At 46.6% G+C, this 16782-nt stretch overlaps 1 protein-coding gene across 2 annotated transcripts; it reads left to right on the top strand.

Annotated features, from left to right (window-relative positions):
- Positions 1-1708: 1708 nt before the first annotated feature.
- On the top strand, positions 1709-15612 carry BNIP1 (BCL2 interacting protein 1; the record flags this gene model as incomplete). 2 transcript variants are annotated; one of them, XM_080699033.1, is made up of 6 exons in its annotated part: positions 1709-1792; positions 4236-4328; positions 8372-8463; positions 10677-10778; positions 12570-12688; positions 15416-15612. In XM_080699033.1, the coding sequence occupies 6 exons, from the start codon at positions 1709-1711 to the stop codon at positions 15610-15612; spliced, it is 687 nt and encodes a 228-aa protein (XP_080555159.1). The 2 variants fall into 2 exon arrangements, with proteins under 2 accessions (XP_080555159.1, XP_080555160.1); XM_080699034.1 differs by lacking the exon at positions 10677-10778.
- Between the last annotated feature and the right edge of the window lie 1170 nt (positions 15613-16782).

Genomic DNA, 16782 nt, shown 5'->3' on the forward strand with positions numbered 1-16782 from the left:
TTAGAAACAGTGTCTCATTAAGTTGCTGAGGCTGTCCTTGATTCTGTGATCCTCCAATCTCAGCCTCCCAAGTACTGGGCTTACAGACTTGTGCCACCATTGCTGGGTGCCTCCGACCTATTTTTTTGCCTCATAAAGTTCTTGCTTGAGTTTTTCTTCCTAGTTTTTGCTTGAGATGATGCATGTGAAGCACTTGGCACACAGCGCCTGGCACACAGCGCCTGGCACACAGGATGTACTTCCAAAGTGTCAGTAACACAGTAACCGCAACTAACAGGCATTGAGTCCTTACCACTGCCACATCATCAGAACTGTGCTTGTTAAGCTTTTCACGTACTATCTCATTTAACTGGCCCCCATGTGCTGTTGTTATTACCAGTTAGCCTCTGAGGAGACAGGGGCATAGGGATGCGAAGGTTGCAGAGCAGGACTGGAGCCCGGACACACTGCTCCTGTATTAGGTGCAGTGCGATGGTGAACACCTCAAGGGAGGGTGTGCGTAGTGTCAGGTACACAGTGAAGCCAGCACATAGACCCGCCTACACCACGCCGCCCACGGGGACACATGTGCATATACATACATGACTCTCTTTCTCTGTGAGTGGTCCTGGGGACTGAACCAGGCCCTTGGGTGTTTGTGCCCTACTACCTGAGCTAATCCCCCAGCCCTTTGTTTTTGAGGGAAAAGATGGCTTAGGGTCAAGGTTCTGCCACTTCTGAGTTGGGTAACCTCGAGGCAGAGTTACTTCGCTTTAATCCACTTTCAGCCCATCTTCTGATGCCCAAAATGGGTAGGAGCAATTTCAGGGGTGATTGTGAAGATGAAGAGGGAGGGACACAGCTGAACAGCAGGGCCTCACCATCTAGACAGGGCAGAGGGTGTGGCCCAGAGGTAGAGCACTGAAGCCCTGGGGCTCCACACCCAGCACCCCAACCCCAGTGTGTTTGTGTATATGGATGCAGAGGAGCATTCTAGGATATTGCAAGGCTACAGAAGCATAAAGGGCCTGAGGACTCCAGGAAGGGGGCAGGGTGGGTGGGGAGGCTGATGCCCTTGGGGACCGGCTAAGAAGCCTGGACTAATTAATGATACAAACAAAAATGAGAATGAAAGCCATCATTTGTTGAAGATTCATTCTGATCGTGACACACAGATATAATAAATCCAACCGTGCAAAAAAGGGAACCACCAGAAGCCGCCGAAGAGATGTAAGCAGGAAGGTAATACCAGTTCTGTATTTCAGAAAGACCCCTTAGACATGTGTTGGGCTGAAGAGGGTGCTCTAGTGATCTCTTTGAATCTCATACATTTAAACATATATATTTCTCTTTTATTCCACAATTCCTACTGTAGAAAACGTGAAAAACTCAGAATTTTAAAAATAAACCATAAAAGATTGATTGCATCTCCTAGAAACAACCCAGATGATACTTTTCTTCTGTTCTTTTTTTTTTCTTATTCTTCTTTTATGTAGCCATTAGAATGGCCGATAGGTGGAAGATGGAAAGTGACGACACTGCTATGCGTTCTTGAAATTTCCTTTTCTCTTCCTCTCGGTTTTATTAGGGCCCACCTGAGAGCAGAGGCCGATTTGCCCGGACGCGCCCCGCGCTCGCCCCGCAGTCGGCCTCCAGGGGGCGCTGCACGAGCCGCGCGGAACGCGTCGGAACTTGGGCGCCGCCGCTGCCCGTAGCCGGCGTCTCCAACATGGCGGCTCCCCAGGATGTCCACGTCCGGATCTGTAACCAAGAAATTGTCAAATTCGACTTGGAGGTGAAAGCGCTTATCCAGGTACGGCTTCCCGGGGCCCGGGCCGGGCTGCCGCAGCTCTGGCTCCGGCCTGGCCCTGCATGGCGTCGGCGGCCTCGCCAGGTCCCCAAGGCGATGGCTCCGCCCGGAGGCCAGCAGGTCTGCCCTCCCGGTTCGGTCCGGCCCCGGAGGCCGTGGCTTTCCTCCTCCCCTGGGTGCCGCCGCCGTGCCCTCCTTGGGGCACCCCCACCTGCCGGCCCGGGCGGCCCCGCTGACCGCGGCAGACACACCTGTCACCGGCTCGGCGCCTCCTTCCTCCTTCCCCGGCCACGGCTCGGCGCCTCCTTCCCCTCCGCACCACCTCGCCCTGGCGCCGGCCCTGCGGGACGCCGCGGTCACCAGCACGAAGGCGCCGGCCTGCGGAACGCAGCCTGGACCCTGGGGCTTCTGTGACCAGAGATGATGGCCTCAGGCCTGGGCAGAGGCAGGCAGCAGCAGGAGAGGACTTTCCGGGCAGGGAAACTCGGCCCGGGCAGAGCCACGTAGAGCCGCCGTGCCGCTTTGAACAGCTGGGGAAAGTGAGACGCTTTGCCGTGAGCCGGTTAAGGGTAGACGGTCACAGTGCAAGAAAAAGTTGACAACGTCAGGCAAGAGTTAAGATCCGAGAAGCCGGGCGCCCAGGCGAACCCTTGGGAAGCTGAGAGGGGAGGAGATTCGCAGGTTCAAGACCAGTCTCAGTAATCGAGGGAGACCCTCCCTGTTTCAGAACAGAATAGGACTGGGGGTGTAGATTGGAAGTAGAATGCCCCTGCGGTTAATCCCTAGCATGCATGCATACATACATACATACATACATACATACCAAGAAACAGGCAAACCCATGTAGAAATGGTTCCATGAGTTTAGCAAAGATATACCAAGAATTTTTAACCTTGGTTTTGAAAAAATTTACAACAAATATCATTAAACATTAGATGTAGACTTAGAGTTTGCAACAAGGTGTAGTGAAATGTAGGGCTCCTTAGGTAAGCCGGATGCAGAATACCCCAAATTATTATAGGGTGCAAGGTTTATCACAGGATGCAAGGTTTAGCATAGGATGCTAGGGTGTGTGATTTTATTTATTTATTTATTTAATTTATTTATTTATTTATTTATTTATTTATTTATTTAATGGTACTGGATATTAAACCCAGGGGCATTCTACCTCTGAGCTGCACCCCCCAGGCCTATAGTTTTATTCTTTATTTTTGAAACAGGGTCTCACTAAGTCGTGGAGGGCCTCCTTAAGTAGTTAAGGCTGGCTGCATCAGCCTCCCAACTACTGGGATTACAAGTGTGAGCCACCATGTCCGGCTAGGATGTGTGATTTTCAGTAAGCCAGGGAACAAGAGACTTAATACATTTAAATTTCTTGAACTTTACTTCTCAGGTACATAAACTATAAAATTTTAGAGCCAACTTTAGAAAAATAAACATAGGATTGGATTTACACAAATGAATTACCAGCAACTGAGGGTGCAGGCTTGTAGTTCAGTGGCAGAGCACGTTTAGCATGTGCAAGGCCCTTGGCTCAGACACCATCCAGCACCCCCCCCCACATGACCTTCCGTGTCATTGGATAGCGTAGACCTCCTCCTGGGCACCTCTGGCATTTGGATCTGGTGATTGCTAATAAGAAAGTGGTAACTAGACACATGGCACATTTACAGGGCACCAGCTGCTCTGCTAAGTGCTTTACACAAATACATGGTCCTGAGATAGAGAACGGGAAACGAGGCGGATAACTTAAGTAACTTTTCCAAGGTTGTATAGTTAGTAAGTTGCTCCAGCCAGGATTCCAATGCATAGAGTCTGGCTCTGGAGCCTGCTCTAAAACCTGGCCCCCGTCATTCTGAATTTGTTTTCAGAAACAAATTCTAAATCTACCCTTAAATATGTCTAGAAACACTGTAACTTAAAACAGATGGTTGGTAAAATCAGAGTAAGATCATCTTTCATATGTGGCCAGGAATTTAAGCATCCTGATGTTCAAGTTGGAAGAATCTAAAATTCTAGTATCGCTTGGATGGCCATTCTTGTTAGACATGCAGGCTGTTTTAAGTGTATATCATACTGGACAGGTGATATTTGGTTAAGCTTTAGAGACTGATGATTAGGTCAGAGCAGTTATGTTTCTTTACATGTACTTACAGTATCGTTTTTTACATGGTGCTTGGGATCAAACCTAGGGCCTTGTGCATCCTAGGCAAGAACTCTACTACTGATACACTCCTTGCTTGCTCCTATCTGCTCAGTATTAATCTAATGGGGATGAGAAAAAATATACAAATGCTAATGTTTTTGCTTTTGTTGCAGAGGTAAACAGCAAAGATCAGGGTGAATTACAGTCAGAAAGGTCTAACTCAACTTTCTCCCTGTGCAGACGATGTCGTTTCATTTTATTGCCTCAAGAAAGGCCCCTCATCTCTTCAATATCTCCTAGGATATTCGAGATTGTTCCGGACCCTTAAGTGCACTTACCGAACTGAATACTAAAGTGAAGGAGAAGTTTCAACAGCTCCGGCACAGAATACAGGTGAGTGGCTGCAGAACCACAATGCTGAAAGCGGGTAGCTTTGAAGGGAGCCCTGTCCTGTGTGTAACCTCTGCTTGACAGCCGTCCAGGTTCCTCACACACCAGCTGGAGGTGCAGTAAACATTTGGACAGTGGGGGAAACTCTGTACTGACCTGCTGTCCAGGTATGAGTGGGGAACTTGAATGCAGATTGGAATTTCTCAACTTGAAAACCCCATGTCAGCCTTTTCTCTTTTCTGCCACTCCCTCTTGACCCCTTCATTCCTTCTCTGCCTCAGTCTGTCAGCAGCATCTCCAGTGTTCTAGGTTGTGACTTTGTCTAGCTCCTCCCTTTCTGTTTCGAGAGTCACTGGCTACATCCTATGCACATGAACACGCCTGAGTTCCAGTGTAGTATGCGCCAGCTCAAAACCCACTAGAGAGTGAGAAGGAACCATGTGAGTAGCGGAGGCCTTTCTACAGCTGACCCCCCGTGAGGGTGGGATGGGGGCTCTAGAGGCGCCTGGTCTCACTGCATGTGAGAAAGACTTGCCTTTCATGTGACATCCCCCAAAACGAAGACAGTCTGTTCCAAAGCTGGCCAGTCAGACCCTGCGAAAGTATGTCTGTCCTGTGCTGCCTTCCTACAGGATTTTCAAGGGCAATCTTGAAAGCACAGTTTTTGCTATAGAAGTTAACTTTTAGCACTGTCACGATACCTAACTCCTCTACCTCCAGCACAGACTTAACCATCTCAATTTTTAACGTATATATGTGCATTATCTATATAAGTATCAGCTTATATAAAAAGTCTAGTTATGCCTCTTATTCATTCTCTGTATCCCCCTTCAAGTAGGTACCAGCTCTTATTTGTTACTTATATATCTTTCCAGAATTTCTTTACTCAAATATTTAACAAGACAAATATATTTATTTCTTCTCCATTTCTCATTTAATTAAAAGTTAGCATAACTAGCCGGGCATGGTGGCGCATGCTTGCAATCACAGTACTTGGGAGGCTGAGACAGGAGGATCGCCGTTTGCAGACAGCCTCAGCTACTTAGGCCCTTTGCAACTCAGTGAGACCCTGTTTTAAAATAAAGATTAAAATAGGGCTGGGGGTGTAGCTCAGAGGTAGAATGCCCCTGGGTTCCATCCCCGGTACTACAAAGAAAAAAGAAAGCATAACCGTAACACTTTTATAAACTGTATTCATGTGGAGGGTGCTGGGGATTGAGCATTCCACCTCCAAGCTAAACCCCCAACCCTGTTTTATTTTTTAGTTTTTGAAACAGGGTCTCACTAAGGTGTTAAAGTTCTAAGTTTCTGAGGCTGGCCTGGAACCTGTGATCTTCCTGTCTTAGCTTCTCAAATACTGTGATTAGAGCTTTATGCCCCCATTCCTGCCACCTTTCCAAACTTAACAGTATGTATTAGAAGACTTTCTGTATCAGTAACTGGAGACCTTCATTCTTTTTTTTGGGGGGGGCACTTATTTGGACTGCTTTTTAATGTATTTCCTAGAAGGCCTTTAACTTAGAATAATTTAAATTCTATAACCATGACCCACTACCTTCAACCTGAGTTTTTCCTTATTCTGTTTTAACTATCTGCATGCTTGCCTGTTTATTTCCTTCGTTTATTTAGATAAGTTACCTCGCTTATATATTTACATATGTGTTATGCTCCCGGCCCCGATAGCTTCAGCTCACTGATCACAGGTGTGTTTCTTGCATCTCTTAAGGTGGCAAGCACATGGTCAGCAAATGGACACCCATCCCAGTTCTAGTCTGTATCTCCTAGGAATATACATGTTTTCTTTATACCTGGAAATACATACAAGATTTTTATTTGTATGATTTTTTAGCTCTTAGGTGAATGTCTGTTTTTGTATTTGCAACAAGATTATGTGATACTAGAAGAGAATTGGTCTCATATCCTCAAATTTTGCTGTTTTATACATATTCAGTGTATAAATATCTGTATGTGTGTCTTTGGATAAATGGCCCTCAAACTGGAATTTAAGGACTACTCTACCTCTGTCTTTTCTTCAGAACTGGTTCTCTGAGATAAAACTTTCTGGAAGCCTCTCATGAGGATATTGTGTATTTTCTCCCTCCTTCCCTCCTTCTGTCCCTCCCTTGCCATGCATCCATTCTTCCATTCAGTGACTCAGAGCCTAATACGTATGTGCCGGGTGTAAGGAATAAGTACAGTGAGCAGCACTAGATGTAGCTCTGGTTTAGATAAGTTTATAGTCTAGTAGAGAATATAGATTTTATTTACTTTTTCTCTTTTTTTTTTTGGTACTGAGGATTGAACTCAGGGGCATTCTATCTCTGAGCTCCAACCTAAACCCTATTAATTAATTACTTAATTAATTAATTTGGTACTAGGGATGGAACCCAGGGACATTCTACCTTCAGACTACATCCCCAGCCCTAGTTCTTATTTATTTATTTATTTATTTATTTATTTATTTATTTATTTATTTATTTGCAGTACTGGGGAAGGAACCTCGGGGCATTGTACCTCCGAGCTATACCCCCAGCCCTACTTTTTATTCTTTATTTAGAAATAGGGTCTCCCTAAGTTGCAGAGGGCCTCAGTAAGTAGCTGAGGCTGTCCTTGAACCACGATCCTCCTGTCAGCCTCTAAGTACTGGGATTACAATCGTGTGCCACCATGCCTGGCTTTTAATTTTTATTTTTAACAATTTTACTAAGTTGCAGAGGGCCTCACTGAGCTGTTGAGGCTAGCCGCAAACCTGTATTCTCCTGTCTCAGCCTCCCAAGTACTGGGATTAGAAGCATGCGCCACCACACCAGGCTTTGGAATATAAATTTTAAATAATTATGCAAGCAATTTGGGATATGCACCATTGGTCGTTATGTCTGCTGTTCCTCACTCATGAATATTTCCTTAGTTCCGTTATTTTGAGCACTTAGCCTCCTATCTCTGAGACTTTGAGCAGCTTGGGTCCAAAAGAACTCCCTCCAGGGGTTTTGCATTTGCCAGGACTCTGGCAAGGACTTTGTCTTGGGACACTTGTTATGTTAATTTCTCTTCTTAGGGGTTCTTGAGCCACTTAGGGAAGAAGGGAAGATAATTTGAACCACCAGGTCAGTATAAGAACAGCTTCCTGATTATAAATTCTCAGGAAATTTAAAAAAAAAATTTTTTTTTTTTTTGCCCCTCTATCCAGAGCCCACAGCCAGAAACAAAAGCAAAACACAAAGGCAAGAAAGTGTTCACGTTTTCACTCTGGTGGTGATGAACATTTTCCTAGATCTTTTTGCGGCTGATGTATCCTCTTTGGGTCCTGGATTTGTGGCGTTCTCCATTGCAATTCTCAGCCTCGGGTGGTCTGAGTCTTCAGTTTTCAGTCCCTGCATTTTTCTTTCAAACCCCTCAATTGTTTGCACCCAGTCACTAATGAAATAGGTCCAGTAACTGAGAGAGAATGTGTGGAAATATCCCATGATATGAAGGTGGGACCGTGGACTCCTATTTGGTAATGTGTTTGGTGACTGGGGCACGCCCTAGCTTAGAGGAGCACCAGCTCCTTTCCAGGGCAGCCATGCCTGCTCACAGGCTGAGCCTCAGTGCTGGCTCCTTGTCCTCTCACACTGCTGAGCGTATGCATCTTCCTCACTTTCTTGCAAACTTAGCTATATATTTAAAAGGATATGTAGCCGGGCGTGGTGGCACACACTTATAATCCCCGCGCTTGGGAGGCTGAGACTGGAGGATGGCACAGGTTCAAAGCCAGCCTCAGCTACTGAGTGAGGATCTCGGCAACTTAGTGAGACCCTATTTCCAAATAAAGGATAAAACAGGTCTGGGAGTACAGCCCGCAGGTAGAGAAGCCCCTGGGTTCCACCCCCAGTACCACACACACACACACAAAGGATTTGTATTATGCCACTTGGCATTCCTAGATACTCTGTTTTCAAAGGGTGTTTCAGGCGACGTTGTATGCCCATGCTAGAAATAGAAGTGCTATTCTGTGTTCATACTGGCGTTTAAAATCGTTTTAACATAAAGCTGTCTTCTCCTCACAGGAGCTTGAGCAGTCGGCTAAGGAGCAAGACAAAGAGTCGGAGAAGCAGCTTCTACTGCAGGAGGTAGAGAATCACAAGAAGCAGATGCTCAGGTAGGCCTGGCCTGGCCCCTGCCTGCCCCGTGGGGCCGCTTGCTCCCTGTGCGGCTCATGCACATGTTTGTCTAAAAAACACAGTTTAGTGGCGACTTGCTTGTGTCATGCACACACAGGCGGAATGTTCTCTAAACCAGCAGCTCTCAAGTGGAGGAAGGAGAGGCAAGCAGGGCCCCCTGGGCAGGTGGAGCGTGCACAGTTCACAAAGGCATGTTAAACATTACACTATATTGTGTTTTTGAAACAAAAGAAAATATATTGCTTTAGTAATACAGGGCCAGTTTTATCTAAGAATAGTTGGTACTAAAAAATCGACCAAAAACACACCTACTTAAGATGAACCAAAATACAGGTTTTGAATGGGATATTATCTGAAAAAAAAAAAAAGGCACACACAAGTATAAATAAGCCTACGTTATGTTAAGCAAAATTAAGATTTTAATTGTAGCTGTGTGCAGTTGTTGATTATAAATTTACAGCTATGTGCTATTCTTTCTTATTTTTAATTATAACCTTTGGTCTTATATTTTTATTTATGGGGCCCTCGTGCATGCTAGGGGAGTGCTCTACCACTGAGCTATACTGATATGGACTGTAGTAAGTTAGGCCAGGCACAGTCAGCTTACAGTGGGCTTAAGGCTGAGATGGCCTTTAATGCTAGAGAGTTAGGGGTAGAAGAAAGCAAGCAGTAACTCAGCACTTTGGCAGTCGTGTGTTGAGGCAGTGGCTGTCCTTGCCTGGGTCATCATGCTTGTCCTGTGGTACAGTAAGTGTTTGCTTGTCTTTCTCCCCAACAGATGTGAGCCCCTTGAGGCAGATGCCTTGGCTCCTTCATCTCTGCATCCCCAGGCCCCACAAACTCCTTTGCAAACAGTTTGAAGGTGTAATTTTATTTATTTAGTGGTACTGGGGATTGAACCAGAGGCATCCTACCTCTGAGCTACACTCCCAGTCCTATTTTATTTTTTGTTTTGAAACAGTGGTTCACTGAGTTACTGAGGGTCTCTGTAAGTTGCTGAGGCTGGTCTTGAATCTATGAGTCTTCCAAGTACTGGGATTACAGGCTTGCACCATCACACCTGACTTAATTGATTATATTTAAAAGGTATAAAATGGTGTAGCAGGTGCTGCTCAGGCATCAGAGAGCCCATTTGAAGACCTTCGGCACAGAGCTGCTGTTAGAAAACCACTCTTTCTGGGCTCTACTTTAATTTTTTACTATTTCCATGGTTTGCATGATTGAGCTAGCTGTAAAGAGTTCGAGTATGGATCTGCCTCTCAGAGAGATACAATTTGTTTATCTGTCAAAAAAGACTACTAGCCTCAGGGTGCTGTTCACCAAATTGGAGTTTCATTTGCAAAGGTGAGTAGGCAAGGAATGTAAATGAATCTTGTCAGCGGACCCGGCTGACAATGTGTGCGTGTGTGCGTGCGTGCGTGCATGCGTGTTATCCATGGCTGGTCTGTGTATGTAAAGAAGAGCTAATCTTGGAGAAGTTTTGAGAAACACTGGCTCTTGTGATCGTTTTAACAACATATATTCACTGAACAGGGAAGGGGTCAGAAGTATTGTGCTAGGTGCTGGAGCCTGAAAGATGAGTAGTGAGCTGTGCGTGGTAGAACACACCTGTAATCCCAGTACTTGGGAGGCTGAGAAAGGAGGATCCCAGGACCAGAGCCAGCTTCTGCAACTTGGCGAGGCTCTCAGCAACTTAGGGAGACCCTATTTCCACATAAGAAATAAAAAGGGCCGGGAGTGTAGCTCAGGGTAGAATGCCCCCAAGTTCAATCCCTGGAAGGACACACACAAAAAAAGCTGAGTCAGAAGTTGTGGTTTTAAAAGAATGGCCACATCAGGGCACAGTAGAGCAGTAGCCTTAGAGGTCACGTGATGAGCGAGGGCTGGTGTGCTCAGCTGGGTCGCTGAGCACCCTGAAGTCAGGAGCCCTCGCAGGGCTATAAATGATGGAATGCCATGTCCCCTGCCCCTGGGCTGACTAGGAAGAGGGAGAACAACAGAACATTCCAGACACAGCTTCTAGGGTCCAGAGGAGAGGTGTTAGGCCCTGAGGTAGAGCGTTGCCAAGGCAACCAAGAGGAGGAAGTGGCAGGAGGTGGGGGTGGCTACCCCCGGAAGGATGAACTGCTGTGTTTGCAGCTAACACCTTGGTGTAGTCACAGAAACTCATGCCTGATCCTCCTCCTTTCAGCAATCAGACCTCATGGAGGAAAGCCAATCTCACCTGCAAAATTGCAATTGACAATCTAGAGAAAGCAGAGCTTCTTGAGGGAAGAGATGCCTTAAGGCAAAGGTATGTGTCCTTTTGTCTTTCTGAGTCCTGATAGAAGAATAGATAACTATTGGCTTGATAATAAAGCCCTGTATAGGGAGCTCTCTCATTCTTAGGCTAGCATTTGTACTTAAAAGTATGAAAGAAATATATATTTGTAATAAATTGATAAAAAGAAAAGCTGTGAATTACTATGGATGTACTGCTGTAATCCAGGTATTTGGGAGGCTGAAACAGGAGAATGGCAAGTTCGAAGCCAGCCTCAGCAACTTAGTAAGGCTGTCAGCAACTTAGCAAGCCCCTGTTTCCAAATAAAAAAAAAATAGGAGTGTCATCTAGAGGTAGAAGGCCCCTGGGTTCCACCCCTATTACGACAAAGTGGAAATAAGGTATAATATTATATCTTATTGCTCATGAATATTTTATATTTTATTTGGAAACAGGGTCTCACTAAGTTGCTGAGAGCCTCCCTAAGTAGCTGAGGCTGGCTTCGAACCTGTGCGATCCTCCTGTCTCAGCCTCCCAAGTGCGGGGATTACAAGCGTGCACCACCACACCCGGCGCTCATGAGTATTTTGAAATGTTGTTTCCCTTTATTTTTTTTTTCTTTTTTCCTTTTCTTTCTTGGTTCTGGGGATTGAACCCAGGGATGTTCTATCCTTGAACTGCATCCCCCAGCCCCTTTTTGTTTTTCATTTTGAGACAGGGTCTAGCTGAATTGCTAAGGATTCACCAAGTTTCAACCCTTCTATCTCAGCCTTTCAAGTACTACAATTACAGGCACGTGCCACCAGACACCTGGCTTCTCCTATATTTTTTACAAAGTCAAAATTATACCACATATAAAATTTAGTATCCTGCTCTTCTTCATTAAGTATGATAGCACAAAGACCTGCTTCTTTTTCTTTTTCTTTTTTGCAAAGCTGGGGATTGAGCCTAGGGGCATTCTACTTCCAAGCTATACCCCCAGTCCTATTTTTATTCTTTATTTTTGAAACAGGGTCTCCCTAAGTTGCAGAGGGCCTCACTAAGTGGCTGAGGCTGACTGTGAACCTACACTCCTCCTGTCTCAGCCTCCCAAGTACTGGAATTACAAGCGTGCACCACCATGCCTTGCTGACCTGCTTTATTTTTTTTTAATTATTATTATTATTATTTATTTATTTATTTTTTTGGTGGTACTGGGGTTCCTGGAAGCCCTTCTACCTCTGGGCAACACTCCCAGACCTATTTTTACATTTTTATTTTGGAAACAGGGTCTCCTAAGCCAGCATGTGCAGCTGGCTTCAAACCTGCGCGATCCTCCTTTCTCTGCCTCCCAAGCACGGGGATTACAAGCGTGCGCCACTACGCCCGGCTGACCTTCTTCTTTAAAAAAAAAAAAAACTTTAAATGTCATTTTAATAATACATAGTATTCAGTTATATTAACCAGTTCCTGTTCGTGTGTGTTTACATTTCTAATTCATTATTATTGTAAGTTATACACAAGGGCCTATCTTAAAAAGTGGGGCTTTATCCACATTTCAGGTGGCTCCTTTGGAGAGCTTCTCAGGGATGAGTTTACTAAGCTGAGGATGCAGGTTTCTAAGGCTCCCCGCATACTGCAAATTGTTTTGCAGATGGTAACACCAATGTATATTCCATTTAGCAGTTTGCAGGGACATGGGCTCAGCACACCCTTGCCAGCACAGACTGTGATTATTTAAAATTGTACCACTGTGACAGGTGAGCTCATGAATCCTGTTTGAATATGGAGCTTTCTTGAAATGAGGCTTTTGCTGACGTTCCTCTCCCTGCTCCGGACTTGCAGGAAAACCACCAAAGAGAGCCTGGCCCAGACGTCTAGTGCCATCACGGAGAGCCTCATGGGGATCAGCAGGATGATGTCCCAGCAGGTCCAGCAGAGCGAGGAGGCCATGCAGACTCTAGGTAAGGCCTGGTCCAGAGCGCGGGTCCCCGCACCTTCACCTCCACCTGCCTGCCGCCAGCATAGGCTCCTGTGGCATGTCACTCAGGAGGTGAGGTGGCCACTAGGCCCCGCCCAGAGCGCAGTGTGCTGCGCTTGTCCATCGTGTCGGTGTTTACGGTTGCCCTGTAGACACCCACGTGCACGCACATTCCTTGGGCGGCAGAGCCCTGGGAGTTTGCTTTTCAGCAAGGCTCTGCTTCTATAAAGGTTCACATTTCTCCCTAAGAATTTGGCGTAAGGCCCTGTTAGGTTTTTGCTTAATAAATTCTTACCTAGGTTTTTGAAATGGAGCGGGATGGAGAAAGAGGTTGCAGGACTATTGTTAAGTGTTTTTCCCCCTATCTGTCATTTTCAGAATGTTCCATTTCCTCTAGTAATTTGTTTTATTTATTACCTTTTAATTTTGTAAGAATGTAATGTATATCTTGTGGTTAATGGGAAAAAGCTGTGCTGGCACTGCCCAACAGACATGTAATTGGAAGCCATGTGTGTAACTAAGTTTTCCAGTTAGGTACATTATAAAAAGTGAAAAGAGATGTGAAATTAATCTTAATATTTTATTTAACCCACTATATATATATATATATATATATATATATATATATAATACTACCATTGTAACAGCTAGTTAACAGTGAAAATTATTGAAAGAAGTGTCCCTCAGTATCCCTGAGTGACTGGTTCCAGGACGCAGTGGACATTGAAATCTGAGAATGCTCAATTCCCTTGTCTCCAATGGTGTAATATTTGCATAGAACCTATGCACGTCTTCCTGTGTACTTCAGATCATCTCTAGATTATAACATCTCCTATGATATAAAGTTTCTAAATCCTTGTTATACTTGTTTAGGGGATAATGACAAGAAAAGGTGTCAGTAGGTGTTCAGTACACACATATTTTTCCCCAAATATTTTCACCCTGATTTGGTTGAATCCATGGATGCACAACCTGTGGGTACAGAGGAATGCCTGCTTTTAACATTTTTTTTCTCATACTATGTCCTTGAGGTCTTATATTTTATACTTATAGGCATCTCAGTTTGGATTAGCCACATTTTACACACTCAGGAGCCATGTGTGTGCATAGCTGCTGTGTTATCAGTGCAGAGTGCCATATTGTAGTACAGAAAGAGAATAAAGAAGACAACTTACCTTCTGACCTCCAGCTGACCTCTGACCTCCCACCCTCGAGGTCCACTTCCCAGAGGCCACTGCTATTAGAGTTTCATAGAAGAAACTATATTCTATATCCTTCTGATGTCCTCCAATCTTTGTTTTTTGTTTTGTTTGGTTGTTTTTTGTTTTTTGTTTTTTGTTTTTTTTTTTGCAGAACTGGTGTTGAACCTAGGGGCATTCTACCTCTGAGCTATGTCCCCAGCCTGATTTTTTATTCTTTATTTTGATACAGAGTCTTACTAATTTGCTGAGGGCCTGAGTAGCTGAGGCTGGCTGCAAACCCGCAATCCTCCTGTCTCAGCTTCCCAAGTACTGGGATTACAAGCGTGCGCCACCACGCCCAGTGTCCTCCAATCTTAAATAACACAAGCAATTGAAATCTTCTTTTTTTTTTTTGGGGGGGGTCTGGGAATGGAACCCAGGGGCATTCTATCTCTGAGCTACACCCCCTGCCCTATTTTTTATTCTTTATTTTGAAACCTGGTCTCGCTGAGTTGCAGAGGACCTAAGTAGCTGAGGCTGTCCACGAACCACAATTCTTCAGGTCTCAGCCTCCCAAATGCTGGGATTACAAGCGTGCGCCACCACGCCCGGCTAAATCTTCTTACATAATGACACAATTGATACACAATCTTCTTACATAATTGAAAGCGATTCACATGTACTTTTTTACACCTGGCCTTTTCCCTTAGTATGATTTATTCAGTGAACATTCTGAAGATACCTTGTTATGCTTTGTAGAACCTTGTGAGGCACATGCCTGCAAAACTTGGGAGGCTAAGACAGGAGGACCACAGGTATGAGGCCAGCCTCAGCAACTTAGCAAGACCCTGTTTCAAAATAAAAAAGGAGTGAGGTATAGTTCAGAGGTAGAATGCCCCTGGATTCAATCCCTAGTACCACAAAAAGACAAAAAAAGCACATCTGCCTCTGGGTGCGGCCTTAGGCCTCCTGGGTGTGGCGCCGTGTCTGGCGCAGGTGTTGCAGCTTAAAGCAGCTCAGTGTCGGGCACTGAAGGGCTGGGACGTGGGTGGGCGGTGTCAGGGCCCAGCCTGTCCTTCCTGCTTTGTGGTCCTGAAAAGAGCAGGTCTAACCATCAGGTCCTGGCGGGTCTTGCCTCACTCGGGGAAAATCCTCTTGCCTCCTGGCTGCTGACCCTCACAGAACCTCTCCGCAGTCACACCAGGATCGGGCTGTGGCCGCGGGTCTTCCCGGCAGCTTCTGTGCACGGCAAAGAGCTAAGGGTGATGGTTAGTCAAGCAACCTGCGTTTGCCCTCTCCTGCCCCGTCCACACCCAAGGACTCCTGTGAGCCACAGCGCACCACGGGGCCTTAGGAAGAGCCTTCCCCGTTAGGCCCGTGTTCTCTGTACTCATCGTGGGCCTTGTTCACTGCAGAGGCCCCAGCCTCAGGGTACCACATGTGTTATCCACAGCAGGGCAGCAGAGCCAGCCCCTCATCATCTGGGCTGTACAGTCTCTGAGTCAGGCTCCTTCCCTCTTCTGTCGCAGTCACCTCTTCAAGAACCATCCTGGATGCAAATGAAGAATTTAAGTCCATGTCGGGGACCATCCAGCTGGGCCGGAAGCTCATCACAAAATACAACCGCCGAGAGCTGACGGACAAGCTCCTCATCTTCCTTGCGCTGGCCCTTTTCCTGGCTACCGTCCTCTATATTGTGAAGAAGCGCCTCTTTCCGTTTTTGTAAGGTCTGAGTGCTGCCAGCTTTGGCCCTTTCGCTCCTGTTTTGGGGATTCTGAGCTCCAGCCCCAGCTGCCAAACTGAGCCACACTCCTGCCCTCCAGCTGGCTCCAGGTCCTCACAGGGCAGAGGCAGGAAGCACAGCTCCCGGCTTGCTGCAGGCGGCTGGCGTGTGGAGTGGGCACCTGTGGGACACAGAGCTGGAAGCACACCCAGCCTAGGTGGCTGCCACGTGAGTGCTGAGTCCAGCCTCCAGGGTGGGAGAGCCCTCCTCCTCCCCCTCCCACTGAAGCTTAAAACGCCCAGATTGGTGAGGGGAAGAGAGGAATGGGAAGGAGGACAGCAAGAATTCATGGTCATTCCTCCTTGAATAAAACTGACTGTGTTTAATAGAATGAAATGTGTTTGATTTCACAAGCTGCCCCTCTCAGAATCTGTGTTCCTCTTTTCTTATGTCCTGGTTTCTAGGACATGAACTGAGATAACCTACTCGTTCTTTCAACACAGAATTGGTAAGCGGCTGCCACCTGCCATGTCCTTGACACCGCTGAGCATCACACACGCCCGCAGGCCAGACTGGGCTCCTCCCTCGGCAGCAGCAGCAGGTCAGGGGTGTGCGGGGGATGTGACAGCCGCAGCAGCCCCACGCCAGCACCTGGAGATGCCGAGCCAGGCCCTCTTCCGCAGCAGGGTGCAGTGTCAGGAGTGCAGAGACCAAGGGCTGCCCGGAGCAAAGCCAAGGGGAGGGAGGCCGTGAACAGCCCAGGCCTGCTGGACCCGAGTCTGTGGCCAGAGGCGGTGCCTGGCTCAGCCAGCCTGAAGCTGCTGGTGTCTCCTGTGCTGAAGGCCTGGCTGAACTGCCCCCGAGCCCCCGCATAAACACTCAACCGCCATAGCCCCAAAAGGCTTGAGAGGGTGACGCGGAGAACATGGGCTTTGGAGCGTGGCCCAAATACTTTGGGTTGAGTTTGGGGCTCTACTACTACTGTGATACATATGACACCAAGCAAGTTGCCTATATCACCTAGCCTCAGTTTACCAATCTGTAAAGTGGGGTGATCGCCCATATATGTCCTCATAGGGTCAACTTGAAAACCAAGAGGATGGAAAGAAGCTCCCTTAAGACTGGGCCTGCGATGGGCTTCCCAAACGCTGCCCTCCCAGGCTCTGAGCCCTG

Source organism: Muscardinus avellanarius (assembly GCF_963383645.1).
Source record: "Muscardinus avellanarius genome assembly, chromosome: 7".
Lineage (NCBI taxonomy): Eukaryota > Metazoa > Chordata > Mammalia > Rodentia > Gliridae > Muscardinus > Muscardinus avellanarius.